This window comes from Saccostrea echinata, unplaced genomic scaffold, assembly GCF_033153115.1.
Source record: "Saccostrea echinata isolate AGI-Se365-2 ecotype Australia unplaced genomic scaffold, CSIRO_AGI_Sech_v1 ptg000054l, whole genome shotgun sequence".
NCBI classification, from domain to species: domain Eukaryota; kingdom Metazoa; phylum Mollusca; class Bivalvia; order Ostreida; family Ostreidae; genus Saccostrea; species Saccostrea echinata.
This window is the reverse complement of record NW_026889803.1, coordinates 52,132,286-52,156,670: the sequence shown is the minus strand read 5'-3', so window position 1 is coordinate 52,156,670 and position 24,385 is coordinate 52,132,286. Positions and strand designations below refer to the sequence as shown.

General features: G+C 34.2%; 1 protein-coding gene across 1 annotated transcript; it reads right to left on the bottom strand.

Moving 5' to 3' along the window:
* Positions 1 to 316: 316 nt before the first annotated feature.
* Positions 317 to 24,299, bottom strand: LOC133205207 (uncharacterized). The gene is made up of 9 exons (XM_061340967.1): positions 24,252 to 24,299; positions 14,026 to 14,221; positions 7,014 to 7,114; positions 5,995 to 6,140; positions 4,444 to 4,589; positions 2,914 to 3,384; positions 2,264 to 2,365; positions 668 to 806; positions 317 to 562 (listed from the first exon to the last, which is right to left on the bottom strand). Exons 2-9 carry the CDS (start codon positions 14,111 to 14,113, stop codon positions 421 to 423), a joined length of 1,335 nt encoding a protein of 444 aa, XP_061196951.1. The 5' UTR covers positions 14,114 to 14,221; positions 24,252 to 24,299; the 3' UTR covers positions 317 to 420.
* Between the last annotated feature and the right edge of the window lie 86 nt (positions 24,300 to 24,385).

Here is a 24,385-nt window from a genome sequence, read left to right as displayed (position 1 = left end):
TATCTGGAATACCATGGATATGTAGAAGTGTTTGAAAGTCCCAATCACTTTATTCTTTAAGTATTTTACCCCTGATATCTCTAATCCTCGGATATCTTGAAGTTTTTTCTCCATCCCATCTAGTTCAAGATAATGAGGTTTGACTGTATGTTTTTTTTTTGTTTTTATGTTTTTTATAAAAGTCTTACATGTGTATTTTACAAGAATCTTCTTAATGCAGACTAATTCTTTAAAAAATTATGAAGCTCTATGTTTCTATAAAGAGCAATAAAGTTTCTACAATTGAAGTTACCCTGTTGACATAACAAAGCAGGACCTCATTTGTAATAAATTACCGGTACACCATAGTTTAGTTAAACAGGTTAAAAAGGAAAGTGAATTCTGCGCCATAGTTAATTTCTCTGTGTAGTTGATAGACCATTAGGATATAGGAGTCTTTAGGAACTGCATTTCTGAGGACAGAACGTCTGTGATATGGATACACTTTTTGGCCAGATCTCCTCCCATTCGTTTCAGTGCTATTTCTGCTGCTTCTCTCACAGATTTAATGGGATCATTCCTCCTGTTGATAAAAATGATAAAAACAAGGAGTCAACTACATGTATTCAAACATTAATAGTATTATTTTCAGCATTCCTCAGTAACTGAATGTATCTGCAAATTTTACCATCGATCTGCAACTGCTTGTTCACTTTTTCCTCCTGCTTTTAGGTATCCCAGTGCTAGACAGGCACTCTCTCTGACCAGTCTGTCAACATCCTCTAACATCCCAATTATCTTCTCTACAGTGGTCTTCTGTGCTCTTCCTGTTAAAAAAGGCAAAAAATGAGGAATTAATTTTACTTTCAATTTAATATGGCTGTATTTATTACTGTGGAATCATTTAAATTTGTGAGGGTCAATGTTCTTGGGCAAGCAAAATTTTATTGGTTCGTGGGATGTAATTTCATGGGCAGCTCGTTTATTTGGTAGATTTTTTTAATCAGTACGATGACAAAAAAATTGTTTGTGGGGAGGTAAATTCGTGGGTAAGGGTGACCCTCGAAATCCAGGAACATTGATCCCCCACGAACAATGATGATTCCACAGTAATAGCAAAATGAATATCTACAATTTACTTTGTGCTAGAAATCAACAAGAGCAATGTACTCTAAACACAAAAATAAAAAAATTCCCAAGAAAATCTTATTATTGCCATGTGCTACATGTCATGATTGTGTAAACAGAAAAATCTGTAGAGAATTCAGTGTGAAAATAATGCCTAATTGTTTGTATAAAAATGTCGGTCAACATTGGACTTAGCAACGGATTGTTTTTGCTAAAATCAACTGGGAGAAATACATGTAAACTCCATATGCAGGTGATAATGGTACATTGCTACAAAAATAAGGGAAGGTGAAAGTTGAAGTCATCATGTTTATCATGAAGTTTTGTTGTAAGTTTGCCTTTCTAGTAAAATATCCAAATATGAAACAGATGTGTCCGACTCTGTGGTGTCCTTTATTTCAAGTTCAAAGGAATATATTGAATCAACATAAGAATGAAAATGAGTACTGTTATTTGATAAAACATTGTCCATATATCTGAATGTCGAATTGAAGGCTATAGCAAGATACCTCCACTTTTCATGTAAAAGTTTTAAAATAAATTTGCTTCATATGAATACAAAAACAGGTCTGCTAATAAAAGGGTGCAATTAGTACCCATAGGAATTGCAAAAGATTGTTGGAAGACCTGATCTTCAAAAATTACATAGATATTGTAAATCAGAAACTCAATCATCTTTTTAATTTCAACTTTGGAGTACTTGTGTGTAGAATCAGAATATTTTTTAACAAAATAAGCTGTTAGAAAAATGATCAAAATTACTAAAAATCAAGGACATTTGAGGAAGTTTTACTGACAAAGATAAACATGGCCTCACAGTATGCTTATATCTATATGTATCATGGTTGTATTAACTGACTTGGCTGAAGTTTTATATGGTTGTATTACCTTACTTGGCTGAAGTTTTATGTATCATGGTTGTATTACCTGACTTGGCTGAAGCCTTATGCATCATGGTTTATTACCTGACTTGGCTGAAGCTTTATCATGGTTGTCTAATCTGACTTGGTTGAAGTTTCACGCATTGTGGTTGTCTTACTGGGCTTGGCTGAAGCTTTATGTATCATGGTTGTCTTATCTGGCTTGGCTGAAGCTTTATGTATCATGGTTGTCTTACCTGACTTGGTTGAAGCTTTATGTATCATGGTTGTCTTACCTGACTTTGCCAAGGCTATTGTGGCTATTGCTCTTATGTTTGCATCTTCATCCTTTAACATGTCTGTGAGTCCACTGATGACAGCTGGGAAACAGAACTCTCCTGCAACATTACACGTCTGGTCGTTAACACATCTTACATCAAAATCTTATGACAATTTGTTTTGTTAGTTTTTTTAAATTGGAAAGGAAAAAATGTGACAGACCAGACTAGGATTCAACCCCGGGCCCCCTGAATCATTAGTCAGGTGCTCTACCAATTAGTATCTGGCCATAGGTGATTGAACCTACCTGATTGCCACAGTTGTAACAGACATATAATTTTTGCCAAATTTTTCTTAAGAAATACATGTATAGGAAATGATAGATGATGATGATTGAATGTGTGTCCCATTTACCATATAAATTCTGTTTTTATGTAAATATTCTTTAAATAGTATTTTGCATTTTCTCACTGCCTAATAACTGCCTGCATGGTCATAATGACCAACGTACAATCAAATGCTCATTACCAACTAATAAGTCTGGGTCACATAAAGGTTATGAATTTGAAATTTAAAAAAAAATTAATCAATTTAAACTGAGAATACTTTAGGGACATTGGATTATCCATATTTAATCTTACTGATATCAAAGAAATAGATTAGATACCTAGCTTCTGTATGGTGATAAGCCTCAGTGTACTATCCATATTGAAGACTTCTCTCATGGCGTGATATCCCTTGGCATACTGAGCCAGTCTGTGGTAGAACCTGTGGGGATCAGCAGAGGGGTTTCCCTCACAGAACTGGTCATAGGTGGCTTTCTTCATGGATTTGTTCAGCATAAATATGTCTTTGTAGATCAAGTTCAAAAACAGCTTACATTCTTCCTCTGTGTATGTCTTGACAATCTTTTCCTTGTACTCAGCCTCAAACTTCTTCTTAAACTCCACCCAGGTCACTTCAGTCTTGTCACCAAAGGCTCTATCCCAGAAATCATAGCTGAGCATGCTGGAGTCCGACTTCTGGATGTGTTGGGGTTTATCACCTGAGGACTCCCCTTCATCTTCATCCTCTCCCTCAGAATCGACATTTAATTTGTCATGGACATTTATATTCATGCCATGGAACTGAATTGTGCCTAAAATTGAATTAATATGATTTTTTTCTGTACCATTTTGCAAATCTTAGACAATTTTGAATAACAAAAATATAGTGTGAAAAAAAACTGTCCTACTTATTTTACACAATATAAAATCTTTTCTGCCACAATACTGTACAGTTTAATATATTAAGAGATGATTATCTGCAATCTGATTGCATGCAATCTCAATATCTCCAGAAAATAAAAACATTACACTGATCTAGGAGCTCCAGGAAATAAATTAAACATAAGCAAGAGTTACTTCTCTTGCCATATAATGTATCTGTGAAACAAGTCTGTCACCTTGACAGTTTGGTTTCATGCAATTCATGTTTTCACTTTCAACCCAGACCTTGGTCCTAACAGCAGGTTAGTGAATTCCCTACTAATTCTCACAGCTTATTATTTTCCTTTACTTTTGACTATATTAAAGTTAAACATTTGAATTCAGTTAATCATTTTTTATAGTTACAGTTTTATTGGTTTCAAGTAATATTCTTTATTTTAGAACTTAACGTAAATGAGTGTGAAGCACATATTGAACTATTTTTTAATGTTATTTTGCTGAAGTAGGACCACAGCAAATTTCCCTTGAATAATTGAAGTAATATCAAATTCAATGTATCAAAACCTCCAGAAAAATTGTTTTTGATAACAATAAGTGTAACATAGGCCTACTGTAGAAATTTCTAAAACTTGAAATTATTTAATAAGGTAATAAGTTATAAAGTATATTTGACATATATTTTCATTAATCCAGCTAAATAACCAAAATCCATTTTCCTTGAATTCTATGCATTATCTCTGTAAATTTGTTCTGCTACAGAGTTATTGCCCTTTATGTAGAGTGCAGCTGTATCATAATGCTGAAGATAATATCACAATCATTATATTTTAAAATAAAAATATTATATGCTTTGTATTTGTAATTACTTGTAATGCAGATTTTCATCTATTATCAATTTCAGGGTTCTAATATTCCATGTCTTAATAAAACAACTCTGTGAACCCAACACAGTGTCTTTTATACATTGTTACTATAGACCTTATCATTACCATCATCAAATGACTCCGGAGCTGCCGTTTCTTCTGTCTTTTCATCAATAACCCTCCCTATGGAACTCAACAAAGCTGGCATATTCTGCTCAAATAATTCTTCTTTGAAAAAGAATGTCCAGTTGATCTTTGCCAACATTAACTTCCTATCACATAAAAGTATGCTTTTAGCAGATTCTTACTGACATGTATTTTTCTGTTGTAACAGGTTTCTATTCAAAAAATACTGTAAATAATTTAAAAAGATTTAGTATTTTCTACTTGGTACCTTGGAATTATCATTGTTGGTGGATGACCAATGTTCGTGGATTTTGTGGGTCACCCTTACCCATGAATTGACATGTAAACATATTGATTCATTGAATCTACTATATGAACGAGTACATGTAACCCATGAAATTATGTCCCAACGAACAAGTAAAAGTTTGCTTGCCCACGGACATTGACCCCCACAAATTAAATGATTCTAAAGTATATTTTTCTGTTTAATTTAAGGCCACAAAAATGTGTGCCTTGTCAATAAAAATATCTGATACCATGGTTTTCAGTTTTGCTGTGCCCCCCCCCCCTCATTAATTTTCGATTACATTCCCTCAAAAAACTTTTATCCTTTGTTACAGCTCCATTTTTTCCCTGGCAGGCCTCTAATTGGCCACTAATTTAGTTGCCATGGCACCAAAAAATTTTGATTGGCACCTAAAATTTCATTTAAAATAAGCGACCATTTCAAATTGACTTGGCGATTAACATACAATTAAGCAGCCCCAGGTAATTTTTGACTCCAGAAAATCAACTATTGTGAAACACAGTAAATTGAATGGGATGTGGTCAATTGTTTGTCAATTAAATTCTCACTCATTAGAGATATCGTCTAGACATTACTGTTTGGTCGTAATTGTACGGACGAGCATAAAATGTAAATCATGTAAACAATTCTTTATATTATTAGAGTTATGAGATCTAAGTCTCTTAAAAAGACTACAGACAGTGGTTGAGATGATAGAGTTTTACATGCATGCTTAAGTTAAAACCTTTTGGCATTTTGCCAGCTTTTATTTCTCGTTGATTTTTTCTTTATGATTGCAATAGACCCCCCCCCCCCTTTTTCCCATGTTGCCCTAGTGGGTCCGTATATTGACTAATATAAGCTTTTAAAGTTGACGCCTAAGAAAAATTGCCTGGCGACTAAAAATTTGCATTGGCGACTAAATATTTTTGATTAGGAGCCAGCTGGCGCCTAGATTTTAGAGGTCACTTAGAGGCCTGCCTGGGTACCATTATTTGAACTTGAATCTGCACTTCTTGAGGTTGCTGGCATATTTTAAAATATCACTAATCCTGGCCATGATGTATGCAAAAGGTAAACTAGGCAGCTAAAATATTTGTAAACCTATTGAATTATGGAACATTGAACAGATCTAGTACTCACTATTTCTCAATTATATATTATTTCAAATTATTCTGCCTTAAAACATAATAACTTTGGGGGAAACCATGAGTAAATTCCAAGGCATGTTGACTTAATAGCTATATGCTATGAATGTTACATACATTCCTCCATCAAGCATTGGACCGATTTCCCTGTATTTCTTCAGACTGACTGGGAATACGGAGGAGTTGGATATATAAGCCAGCGCTAACTCATCCTGACACTGGGTGTCTTTGGCGGAAGTGTCTGTGATCACAGTTACAAACACCTAAAATCAAACAAAACAAAACCTGATACAGAAAAAGTATATATACCTACAAACAATTAATATACAGACATAATTAAAACCTACTCAAACATTTCAAATATATACTCGACAGTGTGCATGCAAACTTCAGACCAACTTAAAGACTTCATATATTGTACTCCTACCATGCTTGAGATAATTAGCTTGATAGACAACATAATGAGTTACAATGTAATAACAATGTAATAAGTTACCTAGATGAGAAACATAATGTATAAGGTTCATTACCCCTCTGTTCACTCCTATCAAATTTGGCTTAAATGCTAATGATTTTTCAAAAAGGAATCTAATTACCTGCAATCAGATTGAATTACCTGTAAAATCAATTTACACCACACACCTTGTGACCTTTTATCTTGACCTTTTATCTTGACTATTTTACAAAAAAATATTGTCCTTTACCCCTGTGAAGGTTTCCTCTCTTATCAGAGAGGTGGATTTTTCACAGTTTTTCAAGTTCATCCAATATCATTATACAGCATTTATCACATTACCGAGGTCTCACACCTTTCCACACTTACACCGGCCTCTTCCTGTTTTTTTCAAATTTAACAAAATAAGTGTCTCCTGCTGTCACTTTGAAATAACATATTATACAAATCATCTTTTAATATTTCCTGGAAAGTTGTGCATGTTAATAATCAAATACCTCCTTCAAACTGTATACTTTGATGTGTCTAAAGAAGAAACCAGCCCTTCCAGACTTACATTGTATGAACAATACATACAGGCAGATATAATAAGTTTTTACAGTTTTTTTTTAAACATCCAGGATACTTACAGATGTGTCGGGCAAATATAGGTACATACAGTAATCATTTAACTTGTTTATACCTTGCATGAGAGGATGGCTTCTCCTTTTTGGTTGACCATTATGCGGTGCTCCATTTTAGGGTCCGCAAACCAAACCTTCCATCCTTGCTCTTCAAACTTTTCTACAAAATACACAGGAGAGATAACCCTCTGCTAAGAGAGGTAACTCTGATTACGTTATCAATCATCTTCCACAATTCAATATTAAGCCCCTATGGTATTTGAAAGTACATGTAGTTTGAACTTCATTTTTATCCCCATTATTGTTAGAACACTTACATGTAATTATTACAGGGAGAGTCAAACCCAACTGCATTGAGTAAAGGGTCATTCGATCTCCCTGAAATTGTTTTCCATTTTAACATAAAACAGCATTAAAATTATTGAAAATAAATTACCCTTCTTAGAAATTTGTTTTTTATCATATATGTATATTATAGTATAAATATATAATAATTATACATTTCATTTTTGGGAGTGGAGTATTTCGTGCTTTATGGTCATATTAGTTAGTAAAGTGTATCATAAATAAATATGTAATAATAATGGTCCTTACATAAATGTTACACTGTATATCAGACATTAAGAGCAAACTGCTCTTAATACATTGATTTACTGATTTTCTTCTTTTTTTAATTGATTACATTTTTTTTTTTTTTACTGTAATTTGATATCTTTCCAAATTAATCTCTTGATGCCAGACATTTAAAGGAAACAATATCAGTCTGTTTTTTTTTTTTTTTTATGTACAGTCATATTAAAATAAACAGATTTCTGGGAGACTCTCTCTGACCAATAGAGTGTTTTTTATATAATTCACTTCCTTTCTAGAAAATAAGATTATTATTTACATGTCTGATCACAATGCTAATTGAAACATTAATAAATACTGTAGTTCCATGAAATTTAATACCAATATATTCAATCTAATTACAAGAGTAAAGAAAATGAAGGAAAATACCCCACTTAATGCTTAAGATTACATCATATCCTGCATCCAAAGCAAGTTTAGTAATGTGTATGCATCATGCAAGTTTAGTTATGATTAAGGACTAAAATATACTTTGGAAATGAACCTGTTATAAAAACTTCAACCTGGTCATTAATATTCATCCAGAAAATATAGGCCACTTCCTGTTTTAGTTTGGGAATTTTCCCAAGAATATTGGAGAAAAAAAGCAAGATTGATACAAGAAGCCTAATTCTGGCCTTAAATCAAGCAGGAAAAGCCTGGCACATAATATTGAAGCCTTTGTGTTCATGTTCTTTGGTTAATGTTCCGGTAATTTAATTTTCAAATTTCTTATTAACTACTATTCAGTCCATAAATTGAAGATTAAAAATTACTTTAACATTCATATATGCTAATTTATATACATTTACATGTTTATTTCTACGTCTTTCTTTGATCTGTGTGAATTTTAGAAAGTCCTAATTTAAAAAAGTCATTTGTAAAGGACTACAAGGGTGGTTGACAAAGGTCCAAGGAATTTAAACTTTTGTGCAGTTTAGGTAACAAGAGGCCCAAGGGCATTAACGGTCACCTGAGTATTATACAACACTGTAAAGGATCCATAAAAATATAAAACAAAATAAACTGATAGATGAAGCAATGTTGCTCAAGAATTTCAAAATCTGGTAAAAATACCCTTGCTTATTGTAATGTGCTAGACTCCAGTGATCTCCTTGGGATCATACTTGGTTTTCCAAAGTCTTACAGGGATGATAATGAATGCAAAATATACAAATACAATGGACATTTGCCTATTGTGAAATGTATTCATTATATACAGATATGTTTTTGTCACTTGCCTAGTGCTACAATTCAGTACACACAGACTTGGGTATACTAAGTGGCTATTTGCCACTATCTACAGTAAGTCACTCCGGATCTCTTTGATTCTTTGTTCACTTTGATAGAGCATAAAACAACTATATCTAGTCTCTTGTCATCCATGACTCTTCTACCATTGATCACCTCAGTGTAAACATACTATATATACAATTAAAACTTTTGCTAAGTATATAAATAATCTTTATGTCAATCTTTTACACTGCTTATCAGGCAATAATCTGATTTTGAGCATGCTTTGCTCATTTAAACCAAACATTCATTTTTATTTTTTTCCTACATATATAACATTCTTTCTCGTATTCTCATTCAATCAAATAACCTGTTAGTTAAAGTATACACAAGGATTTCTTGATTAACAACATTTAGCAAAGGGGAGTAACTCATTTGCTTCACTTATCATATACTGATTCTGTACTCTGTTTGCCTCTTAGATACCCAGAAGCAAAGAAAAGGCACATTTACTTATAATTATATCTAATACATTTACAATGATATTAGATTGCATTTAGTTTGCTTAGTACTCAGGGGCAGAGGAGAAGATTTTCAAAGCATTAATGCAGTTTTGCTAATTAATCAATAGAGCCCCACCCAAGCGGAAGAACCCCTGACCCAGGGGCCATGAAATTCTTAATTTTGGAGAGGCATCCTTTCTCATCATAACTATGTATTTAGTTTAATTAATACCAAAGGGTAGAGGAGAAGATTTTCAAAGCATTAATTTACTTTCAGTATATAATAAATAAGCCCCCCCCCTCACCACCCCCAAATGGAACCCCGACCCAGGGGCCATGAAATTCAAAATTTTGGAAGAGGCACTCTTCCTCATCATAACTATGTACTTAATTCATCGGCTTAATACCCAGGAGCAAAGGAGAAGATTTTCAAAGACTTAATGCATTTTCACTATAAAATCATTAGAGCCCTGCCCTAACACCAGAACCACTGACCCAAGGGCCATAAAATTCACAATTTTGGAAGAGGCTCTCTTCCTCATCATAACTATATATTTAGTTCATTGGCTTATTATCCAGAAGCAGAGGAGAAGATTTTTAAAGAATTAATGCATTTTCACAATACAATCATTAGAGACCCGCACTAACACCAGAACTGCTGACCCTGGGGCCATGAAATTCACAATTTTGGAAGAGGCACTCTTCCTCATCATTACCATGTACTTAGTTCATCAGCTAAATACCTAGGAGCAGAGGAGAAGATTTTTAAAGAATTAATGCATTTTCACTATATAATCATTAGAGCCCCACCCTAGCGCCAGAACCCCTGACCCTGGGGCCATGAATTTCACAATTTTGGTTGAGGGCTCAATGCTTATTACAATCATGCAAACAGTTTGACTGCTTGATGTCCAGGAGTAAAGAAGAAGATTTTTAAAGATTGCATTAATTTTAGTGGTTTTGGCCCCACCCCTCAGGCCCCAGGGGGGCAGGGACCATGAAATTCACAATTTTTGTTCCCCTTAACCCATAAATGCTTTATGCCAAAATTGGTTGAAATTGGTTGAGCGGTTGCAGAGATAGAAGCTGAAAATGTTCAAATGTTAACACATGACGCACGACACACACCGCACGACGATGGACGAAAACGGATAGCAATAGGTCACCTGAGTTACTCAGGTGACCTAAAAATTTGGAAAAATATTTCTTTGGAGAGCTACAGTTCTGCAACTAAAGATGTATCTGATAATAGCCCAGGAAATATGACAAGCTTGATTATGCTGTGTGTTTTCTGAAACCAAAATGATGTGCCTTAAATATTGGTGAAAATCGGATTAAAACTGAGAAAATTTGGAAATTGATATATTTTGTGATCTTTCTATCACCTTTGTCACTAAAATCAAGACTCATTTTGAAACAGGTTTTCAATCATGAACAATCACATCATTCTGAAAGACACCCAACATTTGGGGCAAAAAAGGGGTCTTAAATCCTATCTTGTCCTTCAAGAGAAATACATGTATTAATTAGTAATTTTTCCCTAGTATATGTATTTCATGGGACTATACTTCCGGCTTCTGTGGCTCAGAGCAGAAGGCAGAAATGTAGAAAGCTTACTGATGACAAACTACAGATGAAAAAAATCTTCAACCAAACAAGATTCCTATGGGCCCCAATGCTTAGGCCAAACACAAAAATATGTGTGGTTCCGGTTACACTTCCAAAAAAATTAGGGTAGGTAGGTAGGGAATTTTTTTTTTTTTTAACAAAATGATTTTCTTAATTTTTCTAAGTAATACCTATCACTGCTTTTCAAATGGTATTTAGATGTGCTGTGATAATATACTAGTCAATATTGGTAGGGGACACCTACATGCTAGCTTGCTTTGGATTTAAAACTATTAAATACTAGCACCATGTTTTGCAAGGAGGCCGTCATTGCTGAAACTAAAACTTAAACCGGAGCCATTGATGGAAATCAGGGAAAATTCCGCAAAAAATATGAAAATTGCCAAAAAAAAGTTTAGGGTCAGGGGTATAAAATAGGGAAGGTCGGGTAACTGGAACCACACATATTTTTTTATTTGGCCTTACCTGAGACAAACTGGCCCTGCTGCTCTTTAATTATCACAACAATAGAAAAATTCAATTTTTAATCAAATTAAAAATGGTTGTCCCATATCATGACCTCTCCCTAGCCACAAAGGATCATGATATAACCTAATTTAATTAAATCAACACATCCTGGAGATGCTTCAATATCATTATGCCTAACATAGCCTTACAGTTCTGCAGAAGTAAACATGCACTAGGTGAAAACTGCTCCATAATTTTAGCCTTATTCTAAATCCAAGATTTATCATCTGAAGAAAAAATTCAATCCACACAATTTAGGAATGTTTCCATATGAATGTGATTTAGTGTGGTCTTTCTATTTTCTAAAATATTTTTACAAAAATACAATCCTAATTTCCTTTGAAAACACTGATACCCTATTGTGGCACACCTTTCCTAGGAGGGTCTTGATTTGAATCTCTGCACTACATGTGAATACTTGCATCTAATAGCTACCACTTATCATGACCCTATTGTTTTTGAAAGGATTATTAGACATCTTCCCTATACATTCCCATGTGAAATTTTGATCCCCTACTGTGGCCCAACCCTACCCCAAGGGGTTATGATTTGATCAACCTTGAATCTGCACTACCTGTCAATGCTTGCATATTAATATCTCTAATAATCATGACTTTACTGTTCTAGGAAAAATTATAAAACATATTTATAATATTCCCACGTGAAATCTGATTTTGGGGATGCTTGTAATTTAAAATCACAGATTATGGCTCTGCTCTTTGTTATCTTGGCCAACTCTTGTTCTTATTAGATTTTAAGGTGTAATAACCCACTGCTCTAAATTTCACTAATAGCATTATTATAGATTCAAATGGAAAACAGTATGAAATATGAAGTATTGTTTACTTTTTCAGAAATGAATATTATGTCTAATCATGATATGAAGAAAATTTGACACAGTGAATTAATAGAAAGAGCAATAATATATTATCACAATTAACATTAAATTAAAAATACGAAATATATATGAAAACAATATTTAGTGTCATACAGTACTGTACATACATGTATTAAATTCATATTAGAAAGCATAATGAAGCATTGCTTTTTAAGTTTGTAAGAAAAATGCATCCATCTACAAGAGTTATCTTTCTTTAAAATATTTTTAGGGGGAAAATGTGTTTAAAATGAAAATTCTTTATCCATTACATGATAAATTACTGTTACTGTCGCATTTTTAAAATTGTATAGCAAGAGATAGAAATATCCAAATTTTAACAGTTTAAAAGAACTGGGTGCAAATGTTTTATATCCAGTATTATTAGTTATTATTAAAACTATTGGCAAAAGAAAATAAGTCTATGGTTGTAACATTAATAGGATTTGAATGAATTGACTATACAATGGTCCTCACTACTGAACTCTGGTAACACAAATTATCAGACAGCTTGGAATTATTGTCTTGGGAAGTTATCTCTCTTATCAGAAGGTCGCTCCACCTTAAAATATTTTCTTGCATATATTCCTAGGTAAAATTCTGATCTCCTATTGATTTAAACAAACTTAAATCCAGTCTTCGCCGAATAAATATTTACATGCCCAGAATTTTATCAAGTAATTTTATTCTAATTTGCCTTTTGCCAAGGAAATGATATGAAATTCATTTTTTTTTTATCTATTGTCAAGCCATTAATTGTTTTCAATGAGTACACTTTTTGTGTCTCCAATGCAAAGAGTTTCTTGGAAATTGCGGTAGAATAAACTGTTGTTAAACTTTTATTTTCCATGTACTTCAGATGAATAAATAAAACAATTTTAAGAATATTTAATGTTATTGGTGTAATTTAATTTCATATGTACTTTATGAATGGAAATGAAACATCTGATGAATAAATCGATCACACGAATCAAAAGTGAAAGTACATCGTTATAAACAATATGGAGGGTTAAGCTTCCAAATTATATGCCCTTGGGGCTTGTAAGTGTGCAATTTCCACATGCCCGCTTCCAACTTTACCAGGTCTCGGTCATGGGACTCTGGAGATTTGTCGAAGACTGTAAATCTACTATCTTCTTAGAAAGTTTCCACACAAGTTTCATCTTTTCTGGCCAAGTGAGTTTTGATAAGAAATTTTTTAAATAACCCACCCTATTTTCACTCTTTTTGAATTTTTTCCCTTGAAAGAGGGTGTGGCCCATCATTTAAACAAACTTGAATCCCCTTTATCCAAGGATGCTTTAAATTGTCGCAAGTTTGGTTGAAATTGGCTCAGTAGTTCTGGAGAAAAAGCTGGAACTGTGAAAAGTTTACAACATGCATCAACAACAACATGGACAGATAAATTTTGATCAGAAAAGCTCACATTGAAAAAGTTAATGTCTTTGGCTCAGATGAGCTAAAAAGAGTTCAAGAACTAGTGACAGCAAACTGAATAACAAACAAAAAAAAAGAGTTTTGAAAATCACTTCTTAATTTAATATTCCAGACTCTAACAAGCTATTATACACATGTAGTATAAATAACATTATCTGAAATGTATGACAATCTTTGCACTTCAAAAGTCATCAATCAGCTTAACACAGTATGATAAAAATGACATTTCATGCTTTTGAACTTTCCTTGAATAAAGTTAAGTACAGTTCTGCTTACCTGCTAATTTGCAAGTAAATTCCAAGTCATTTTTTTGGTAACTGATCATGACATCACAGTTAACTTTTGAGTCCAGTCTGGTTACCATAGTGACGGGGTACGTAAAGTTTGGCCTGATTTTCAAAACTACCTTCTGTACTCCGTAACACTGATGTTGATGGCTGTTCAATGGCACTTACACTGGTGGGCTCAATCACTAAAAAATGAATGGTGCTCACTTATTATAGTCTAGATTAACAAATAATATGCATATTGTTTAAGAAATGTATGCTATGCTTTTTTTCATACCTTTTATAACACAAGGAAGGCAATAGTCTAAGAGATTTTGAAAAATAATACAAATGAAAACTATATATATATATATCTAAGAGAAAAATTTAAGCTCAAAAATTTAAATTATAAAGTAAAAACAAAAAAAAAAACTCTTATGTAAAGATAACATTAAGCAAATATAAATTATAATATGTAAAAAATTTGGGCATGTTTATCATTGAAAGAAATGTACTTCAGAAAGAAAAAGAAAGGATTTAAAAAAATAAAATAAATGCACTTCCATTTTCCTGGTAGGTACACATTGTCCACGTGGAAAATGTCTAGCACTTAATTGAGCACAGCTGCTTTTTTCTTGAAAAGGAAGTCATTTTTATTGATCTATGTAAATGTCATACAACTTGTTAACAAAAAAAATCCAGCCAGTGCATTCTACTGAGCTTCAAAGTAATAATAGATAAGTATTGTGACAGATATCGGATATCTAACAGGTAACACCTCAAAATGTCTGCCACATCTGTGGTAGATTTCACAGGGATTACCATTGATACGGATCTGTCTCCCTACTCCATTCTTGGACACAACTTGGTAGCTACAACAGCAACCCATATACACTTGGTCAACACCCAAGACAGTCCATCTATCTCAAGCACTGACACTATAGAATCTTAAAGAACACACCAATTCCCAATAAATATGTCAACAGTACTTTTCCCAGCAGCCTGCACTATACAATGAAGTTTATAATTTGATACCATATCTGGATACTTGTAAGTCCAATGAAATTCTTTTCAATTAATGAAGCTCATGACTGCGTTGAAAATCAATACATCACTATTTACCAAAAAAAAAGATCATATCTGGGATTTGATTAACAAGGAGAATCTTCCAAGCATGATTCAGGATTTAATGAAAGTGAAAGCCTGCTTTATGCTCTGCATTTTTAATTTACGCTGCTTCCAGCCAAAAAAAAATTTGCACTAAAGACAAAAATGAAGCACAGTGCCCCGTTACTTTGTAAATTAAGAATTTTAACAAAATGGCTGATATTATGGACACTCGTACTTGTGTACTGCCTAGGATTTACGTAAGCAGATATTAAATATGGAATTCTGTATCGATCTCTGCATGATATGATATAAATGAGATTAATGCTCTCAAGATCCACTTTTCCCAATAAAAATCAATAAACTTGCAGAATGTGTAGCATTTATTAATTATTTCCCTTAAAAATGCTGAGAAATGGAGGAAGTACTTACAAAGAATGAACTCTTTGTTAATGACTTAATTAATTACACCAAACAAGATGAAGATTTACTTTCAAAATTTTCAACAACTTAAAAACAAGAGGCCCGGGGCCACATCACTCACCTAAGGACTCTGGCTAGGAAATAGCAGAAATCAGTTCAGTATTGAAAAGTTTCAATATAAAAGTGGTGGTGGTGGGGAGGGGGGTATGATTTGAACAAAATTGATATCTACCCGTACACTTCCTAAGGATGCTTTTGAATTAATTTGACACATAATGGCTTTGCTCTTCTTAAGATGAAATTTTTTATTGATATATCCTTTATATTCCTTTGCATAACTATGACCCCCCCCCCCTGTTATGGCCCCTCTATTCTCCTTGGGGGGTCATGATTTGAAAAACATAGGTAATCAAAGATTACGAAGCTCACCTCGACGAAGGTTATCTATAAGTAAGGCAAATCTCAAATCATATTTTTTCTAGTTAGTGTACATCCCAAGATCAATATCTATACAAGTTTGGTTTAAGAAGGACTTATAATTACTTGGAAATAGACCTGCTCAAAAAACTTTAACCTGGTCACTCATCTGGAAAATCTAGGTCAGATTCAGCATCCGAAGCAAGTGTGTAGTGTTCATCCCTAGATGCATCATCCATGCAAGTTTGGTCCAGGTAGGGCGTATAGTTACTTGGGAATGGATCTGCTCCAAAAACTTTAACCTGGTCACTCATCTGGAAAATCTAGGTCAGATTCAGCATCCGAAGCAAGTGTGTAGTGTTCATCCCTAGATGCATCATCCATGCAAGTTTGGTTCAGGTAGGGCGTATAGTTACTTGGGAATGGACCTGCTCCAAAAACTTTAACCTGGTCACTCATCTGGAAAATCTAGGTCAGATCCAGCATCCGAAGCAAGTGTGGTAGTGTCCATCCCTATATGCATCATCCATGCAAGTTTGGTTCAGGTAGGGCTTATAGTTACTTGGGAAAGGATCTGCTCCAAAAACTCTAACCTGGTCACTCATCTGGAAAATCTAGGTCAGATTCAGCATCCGAAGCAAGTGTGGTAGTGTCCATCCCTAGATGCATCATCCATGCAAGTTTGGTTCAGGTAGGGCGTATAGTTACTTGGGAATGGACCTGCTCCAAAAACTTTAACCTGGTCACTCATCTGGAAAATCTAGGTTAGATTCAGCATCTGAAGCAAGTGTGGTAGTGTCCATCCCTAGATGCATCATCCATGCAAGTTTGGTCCAGGTAGGGCTTATAGTTACTTGGGAATGGACCTGCTCCAAAAACTTTAACCTGGTCACTCATCTGGAAAAATCTAGGTCAGATCCAGCATCCGAAGCAAGTGTGGTAGTGTCCATCCCTATATGCATCATCCATGCAAGTTTGGTTCAGGTAGGGCGTATAGTTACTTGGGAATGGATCTGCTCCAAAAACTTTAACCTGGTCACTCATCTGGAAAATCTAGGTCAGATTCAGCATCCGAAGCAAGTGTGGTAGTGTCCATCCCTAGATGCATCATCCATGCAAATTTGGTTCAGGTAGGGCCTATAGTTACTTGGGAATGGACCTGCTCCAAAAACTTTAACCTGGTCACTCATCTGGAAAATCTAGATTAGATTCAGCATCCGAAGCAAGTGTGGTAGTGTCCATCCCTAGATGCATCATCCATGCAAGTTTGGTCCAGGTAGGGCTTATAGTTACTTGGGAATGGATCTGCTCCAAAAACTTTAACCTGGTCACTCATCTGGAAAATCTAGGTCAGATTCAGCATCCGAAGCAAGTGTGTAGTGTTCATCCCTAGATGCATCATCCATGCAAGTTTGGTCCAGGTAGGGCGTATAGTTACTTGGGAATGGACCTGCTCCAAAAACTTTAACCTGGTCACTCATCTGGAAAATCTAGGTCAGATCCAGCATCCGAAGCAAGTGTGGTAGTGTCCATCCCTAGATGCATCATCCATGCAAGTTTGGTCCAGGTAGGGCTTATAGTTACTTGGGAATGGATCTGCTCCAAAAACTTTAACCTGGTCACTCATCTGGAAAATCTAGGTCAGATCCAGCATCCGAAGCAAGTGTGGTAGTGTCCATCCCTAGATGCATCATCCATACAAGTTTGGTTCAGGTGGGGCGTATAGTTCCTTGGGAATGGACCTGCTCCAAAAACTTTAACCTGGTCACTCATCTGGAAAATCTAGGTCAGATCCAGCATCCGAAGCAAGTGTGGCAGTGTCCATTCTAGATGCATCATCCATGCAAGTTTGGTCCAGGTAGGGCTTATAGTAACTTGGGAATGGGACTTGCTCCTAAAACTTTAACCGGGACACCGACGCTAACGCCGACGACGACGCCAACGCCGGGGGTATAGCATAAGCTCATCTCGACTTCGTCGAGGTGAGCTAAAAATTAAATCTGCATTACCTGAGGATGCTTTTATATTATTATGACCAATCATGGCTTTGCTGTTCTTGTGAAGAATTTTAAAGATTTTTCCTATGTATTCCTATGTAAAACTTTGATCACCCATTGTGGCCCAACCCTACCCCCAGGGACATGGTTTGAACAAAATGAATCTACAGTACCTGAGGATGCTTCCATAGCAATATAATCACAGCTTTGGTGTTCTCGAGAAGAAGATTTTTCCTATTTATTCCTATGTAAAACTTTGATCACCCATTGTGGCCCCACCCTCCCTGGGGGTCATGATTTGAACAAACTTGAATCTACACTACCTGAAGATGCTTCCAAATAAATATGACCAATCACAGCTTTGCTGTTCTTGAGAAGAAGATTTTTAAAGATTTTCCTATGTATTCCTATGTAAACCTTTGATCACCCATTGTGGCCCCACCCTACCCCGAGGGTCATGATTTGAACAAACTTGAATCTTTACTATCTAAGGATTCTTCCATATAAATATGACCAATCAAGGCTTTGCTGTTTTTGAGAAGAAGATTTTTAAAGATTTTTCTTATGTATTCCTATGTAAAACTTTACATCCTAAAACACCCTACCCCCGGGGGTCATGATTTGAACAAAATTGAATCAACATTACCAGTCAAAGGATGCTTCCATAGAAATATGACCAATCATGGCTTTGCTGTTCTTGAGAAGATTTTAAAAGATTTTTCTTATGTATGCCGATGTAAAACTTTGATCCCCCATTGTGGCCCCTCCCTAGCACTGGGGGTCATGATTTGTACAAATTTGAATCTACACTACCTCACAAAGATTCCACATAAGTTTCATATTTTCAATATGAATCACAGTGGTTCTTGAGAAGATTTTTAAAATGATGTCATTAATTTTTCACGAAATCATAATTTTCTCCCCTTGGAAGAAGGCTTGGCCCTTCAATTGAACAAACTTGAATTCCCTTTTCCCAAGGATACTTTGTGGCAAGTTTGGTTGAAATTGGCCCAGTGGTTCTTGAGAAGAAAATGAAAATGTTAAAAGTTTACAACAACGACGACATAACAGACAGCAGACAAATTTCCATCAGAAAAGCTCACTTGAGCCTTTGGCTCAGGTGAGCTAAAAATAACAGATATCTATTTTTTATGAACAGTTGCAATATTGCAAAATAGTTAATTAACCCACTTAAGCAGTAATTTGAAATGATTGTTTGTAGTTTAATACATCCCTTGCAAGATTATTGAACTCATACATGAGACATCATCATATGTCGGTGAAAGGTTTGAAATTTAGACCTTTATCTGGCATTCAAGTTGGTCAAGGCCATTTAGCACAAAGGGTTCTCTATTGGGCCATTACCCACTGCTTTTCATTTCCAGAATTACATGTTCATCATTTCTGACATTTTTTTTTCCATTCCCAACGAATATTTTTCTTTCTTCATTTCAGATATTTTTTTTCTATTTCTGGAATTTTTTCTACTCCTAACACCAGTGGTCAAACACAGACATAGAATTTGGCAATTGAAACCTACGGGTATTTTATCAAACTGAACATTCATTATTCAACAACTATGAAATCTTAATCAGCATTACCCTGGGAAATAGAAAAGGAGTCGAAGAAATGTTCACAATACTTACATGTGCCCCAGAGTAAAATCTACATTTATCAATTTCTTTATTATAATAGCTAAGCTAAACCTATTAGCTGGATATCAATGATATATTCTTTTAATATTTTATAAGGAAAGTTTTCTTCAGTTCCTTTTTCATTTTTTCTCATCAGAAAGACCAGAAAGTTGCTATCTTTTTTTTGTATTAATTTAAGTCTGTCTCAGCTGGGGCTTGAACCCATAACCTTCTGATTTTTACTGAGCTACTATGATTTGTAAATGAAGAAACATTATGATCATAGATACATGTAGGTGTGTCATGAAGACACAAATATATAATCATGATAATCACAATACAGGTGGCATATTATCAAGGCAAGTTACAGAACAGTAAGAAAGCAATAAATCAATGTAAAACTGGACTATATATATAAGAATAAAATAGCCATATTTTGGATCAGATTTGACTTGAATTCGTCTAAAATGTTACCCATTTTGTGTCTGAGCAAAAGCTCAGGTTTTTAAAACTGTTTTAGCATAGTGTTTCTCAGATGAGGGCGTAAATATCAATTTTTAAGCTATTAAGAGACAAATGTTATATTTGATGTGGGAAAGGAGAATATTATGCTAGTTCTCAGTTTGTCTTGAAAATTAAGTTTAAACTTGGTGGTGTCAGGGTGAGGGTATGGAAAACTTTAATAGGTGTAGTGTAAATTAATAAGTAACATTCGATTGTAACAATTCAAAAGACACTTCTATTGAAGTTCAAATCTAGCCACTCCACTTATCTATTCAAAAAAAGTTAAAGATAATGATTCGATCCACAAAAAAAACTATAAACAAAACAAATCTGTGACGAAGGTATAAAACATAGAACCCTGGAAAATCTTGAGGTGGGATCAGGGTATAAAACATAGACCCCTGGAAAATCTAGAGGTGGGATCAGGGTATAAAACATAGACCCCTGGAAAAACTAGAGGTGGGATCCGGGTATAAAACATAGACCCCTGGAAAATCTAGAGGTTATAATAGATCAGGGTATAAAACATAGACCCATGGAAAATCTAAGAGGTGGGAGCAGGTGCCTCGTGGTTTAAAAATTTGCAATGGCAGAATAGAAATAATTCCCAATTGTCATTGAAATTGTTGGAGAATAACTCCCAGTCTTCAGATTTTGTTGGGAAATAAAAACCAAGTCTGAAGGGTGAGGTTTTTATTTTCCAACAAAATCTCTCGAGGATCATCTTTTCTATTATTCTCTTACAATTCCTCGGAGAATTATTTCTGATTTTTTTTTATTTATTTCATAAAGTTGTTTTCACATCATCATACATCACTTTGCAATAAAATTTGCATTTCAGTGACACAATTAAGAAATGCAAAGAGAGAGAGAGAGAGAGAGAATAAGTATAATTAAATGGAAGATGGATCATTATATATATATGGTGAAAGCTAAAGATGACCAGGATGAATGTGTGGAAATGCATGCACAATAGTGACAAATAGAGAATTTCATTGATTTTGCCACTACATGTATTCTCCATGAGAATCCCAATAGAAGTAATACATTTAAATTCACACTGATAATTGATTATTCTGGTCAATAATACGCTCAGAAAATTCCTGCATATATATACATGTATATGAATGCTAATATACTGACTCTGATCAAAAAAGTTTTCTTTTAAATAAAAGACATGAATAGAGGAGTCATTGGATTAATTTACCAATTCTTGGACACTTTTATTATTTATAAAGCTGAATTTTACTTGGTTGATAGACTTATAATATGTACTGTCATTTTTAAAATTATAGTTTCTTATTTGAATTCATGCATTTAAGAAAAGATTATCAGTGTGGGTAAGCATTTTATCAATGATGAAGTTTATTGACATTTTACATTTATATAATCATGATAATCATTAAAATGACTAGGCAAAGTTAAATTCCAATAACTACTGCAATTAGGAAAGAGATTTTTGTGGGTTACATGCCAGACTGTCTGACCTAATTTTAAGTAAGAAAACCATGGGCCACAGTGCTCACCTGGATTGCTTTGGCCCTTGTGTTCCAAACTAGAAAAGGTATGTACTAGTCTCAAGCAAAGAGCAAATTTAAAAAAGAGTGGGTTTCAAAATTCAATTCCAATGTTTAAATATTGCAGTGAATAAATAAAATTTGTTTACATTCTATTTTCCATAAAAACATAATGTTTTTCTGACGTTATTTTAGAAAAAGATTTTTAGCCAATCAAAATCCAAAAACATTAATACATACCACTTCACAGTGTAACTGTCAGAGACAAATTTTCCCATCAATAAGCAGTTGAAACTGTTTATGGAGATAAAATAAAGACAAGCTACTTAGCACGCCATCATGGTTGTGTAGATAAATTATCGTAGAAGACAATGGTAATAAACAGTTTGTCAGTGCATTTTCTCTGAAAGTGTAAATGACTGTGATTCTGGGGAGGGGGGTACTCCATGTAATTCAGAGTTAGATACCTTGTGTAATAAATATACTATGGGTTAAAAAAATTATTACAAAAACAAGTGCCTGTGGGCCCAGGTTCAATGCCTGCTAGTCTGGTGTGTCAGATTTTCTCCTGTAAGTTACAGCTAGTATGTTGGACAAGTTGGAATGGCCACTTAATTAATGCAGTACAGCTAGATTTATCACCCATTGAAGAAAACCTTAAGGATGAAATCAATTAGGGTTGGGATGATAAACTAGCTGTCTTCTATATCAATACCTATCTGGATATTAGTACTACAATATAATACATATCATATTTTTAATTGGTTAGGAATTTTTGTGCTATAACGGATATACAGCTTCTCTGAATATTCTTATTTGGTGTTTTAATATGAAGAAATATATTGTTTAATCTAAACTGAAAATTTCCAAACTCAATTCATTATGGTCCTAGATTCTTGCCCCTTTTCATGAGGTATCTAGCTTTTATATTGATATCAGGGATCGACATTAATGGTTGTTTGATTTCATGGGGCAAGTAAATTCTCCTACTTGTCCGATCAGACAAGTGAATTTTTCTGTTAAAAAGTATATTATTATCTAGCTTACATTAGTTTATAAAAAATAAATCTAACACTTGATTTCTGCCCAGTATGTGACCAACATTGATTTTGCATTCAGAATCCCTTAATTGGTAGCGTTTCTAGATTATACCGTTCATGATAATCAGTTTCGTCATTCTATTTTGTTTCGTTGTAAATACGGTCTATGTCTGACAATTTTGTGACCTACTTATTAACAAGCACAGTGGTATAAATTTATCTACAAGGACAGTGGTATACATTTACCTATAAACATGGCATCAAAATTTATTTTGGTACCTCAACTTGCCAAATAGACAGTAGTGTGTCTGGTTATCCTTCTTTTTTTTTTTAAAAAAAAAAAAAAAAACAAAAACATTTACATTAATAAATAATTTTCTTCTTTCTTTCTGGTAATTTTGGGAACCAAGTTTTGCATTTGGATAATTCAAGTTTGAGATCACTACAGTAAGGCTATTCAGTAAGGGTAATATGATGTATTAATTTTCAAATCACATACGTCACCTTATGCAGAGCAGATCCATTTGACATAATATGTCATAGTGTCTGTACACACTTCAGTGATTAACATAATTTTCCTTTGTTTTTCACTAAAAAATAGCATAAGTACCTATATCTGACCACCGACATGTGGCATCGAGACTTAATTTTGCCATTATCATGATTACGCATGCATCAAAATTTAATTCCAATTAGCTTTGCTTAATTAGCGTTCACTCAGAGCTAATGCGAAGTAATTTAATGTGCAGTAAATTATTAAACCAATTTGCATTAAATTCTTATGTGAATGTGGTTCAACTTTAATTCACAGTAACTTACATTTAATTTGAATTAAACTCTCTGTATGAACAGGGCACTGAATATCGATTCCTGGATATATCATCCCAGCCTTAATTTTAATCAATAAGCATGAGGATCAAGAGTTGACCAATTCATTTGTGGTGGAGAGAGACAGGAGCTACAAGAGTGCACCATTACACCTTAGTTTATAGTACATGTATCGGTCATACAACTACACATCTGACTAATACATGTGACACATGCCACAGAGTACATATAGCTAAACACATTATTAAATTGTTTAAGAAGTTAACAAGGCAGTTATGCATTTCCGTATCTTTTTCAAACAATCATTATTCTTAAACATAATATACATGTAACGTTAGATCTAACCACAGGGGCTTGTCACGAAATATTTACCTTCCCTTATAGTTATATATCGATGCATGTTGATCTAACACCAAAAATGTTTATTTCCTATTATGCCTATTTAGAATCGCCAACAGATAATATGAATTAATTAGATATAATTGACATTTTGGTTATAAAAATATCCTGTGTTTTAAATAGGCCTAGTATATAAAATAACTGTACTCCATAAAATTCTACTCCAGCAAAAGTCTATCTAATACTGAGGAATTTCGGTCCAAATGGAAAAAAAAGGGAAACTTCGCATAGGCCTACCTCAAACACTTGAAACATCCATAAATAAACATGAACTTTATAGTGTTTGATGTGCGTATATTCTACATGATTATTGTGGCAGTGTTTAATATTAATTAATTACGCAATTTTTAGACTAAAAGTTGTTACTAACCATTTCCGGAACGTATACCGTTTCCAGTTTGCAATGTAAGAGTATAACCTAAATACCCGATAAGCACTGACTGAACTGACACATAGGGCGCTTTCCATTAAACAGGCAACGCCGGATTTGCCGGTGTTGCCGTC

Excerpts from the sequence above, each read along its gene's own strand:
- LOC133205207 (XM_061340967.1), bottom strand. The coding sequence starts at position 14,113 with ATGGTAACCAGACTGGACTCAAAAGTTAACTGTGATGTCATGATCAGT. Across the intron at positions 6,141-7,013 it reads AAGCCATCCTCTCATGCAAG|GTGTTTGTAACTGTGATCAC; the intron begins GTATAAACAAGT and ends GTTTGATTTTAG. Across the intron at positions 4,590-5,994 it reads CCAATGCTTGATGGAGGAAT|GAAGTTAATGTTGGCAAAGA; the intron begins GTATGTAACATT and ends TTTATGTGATAG.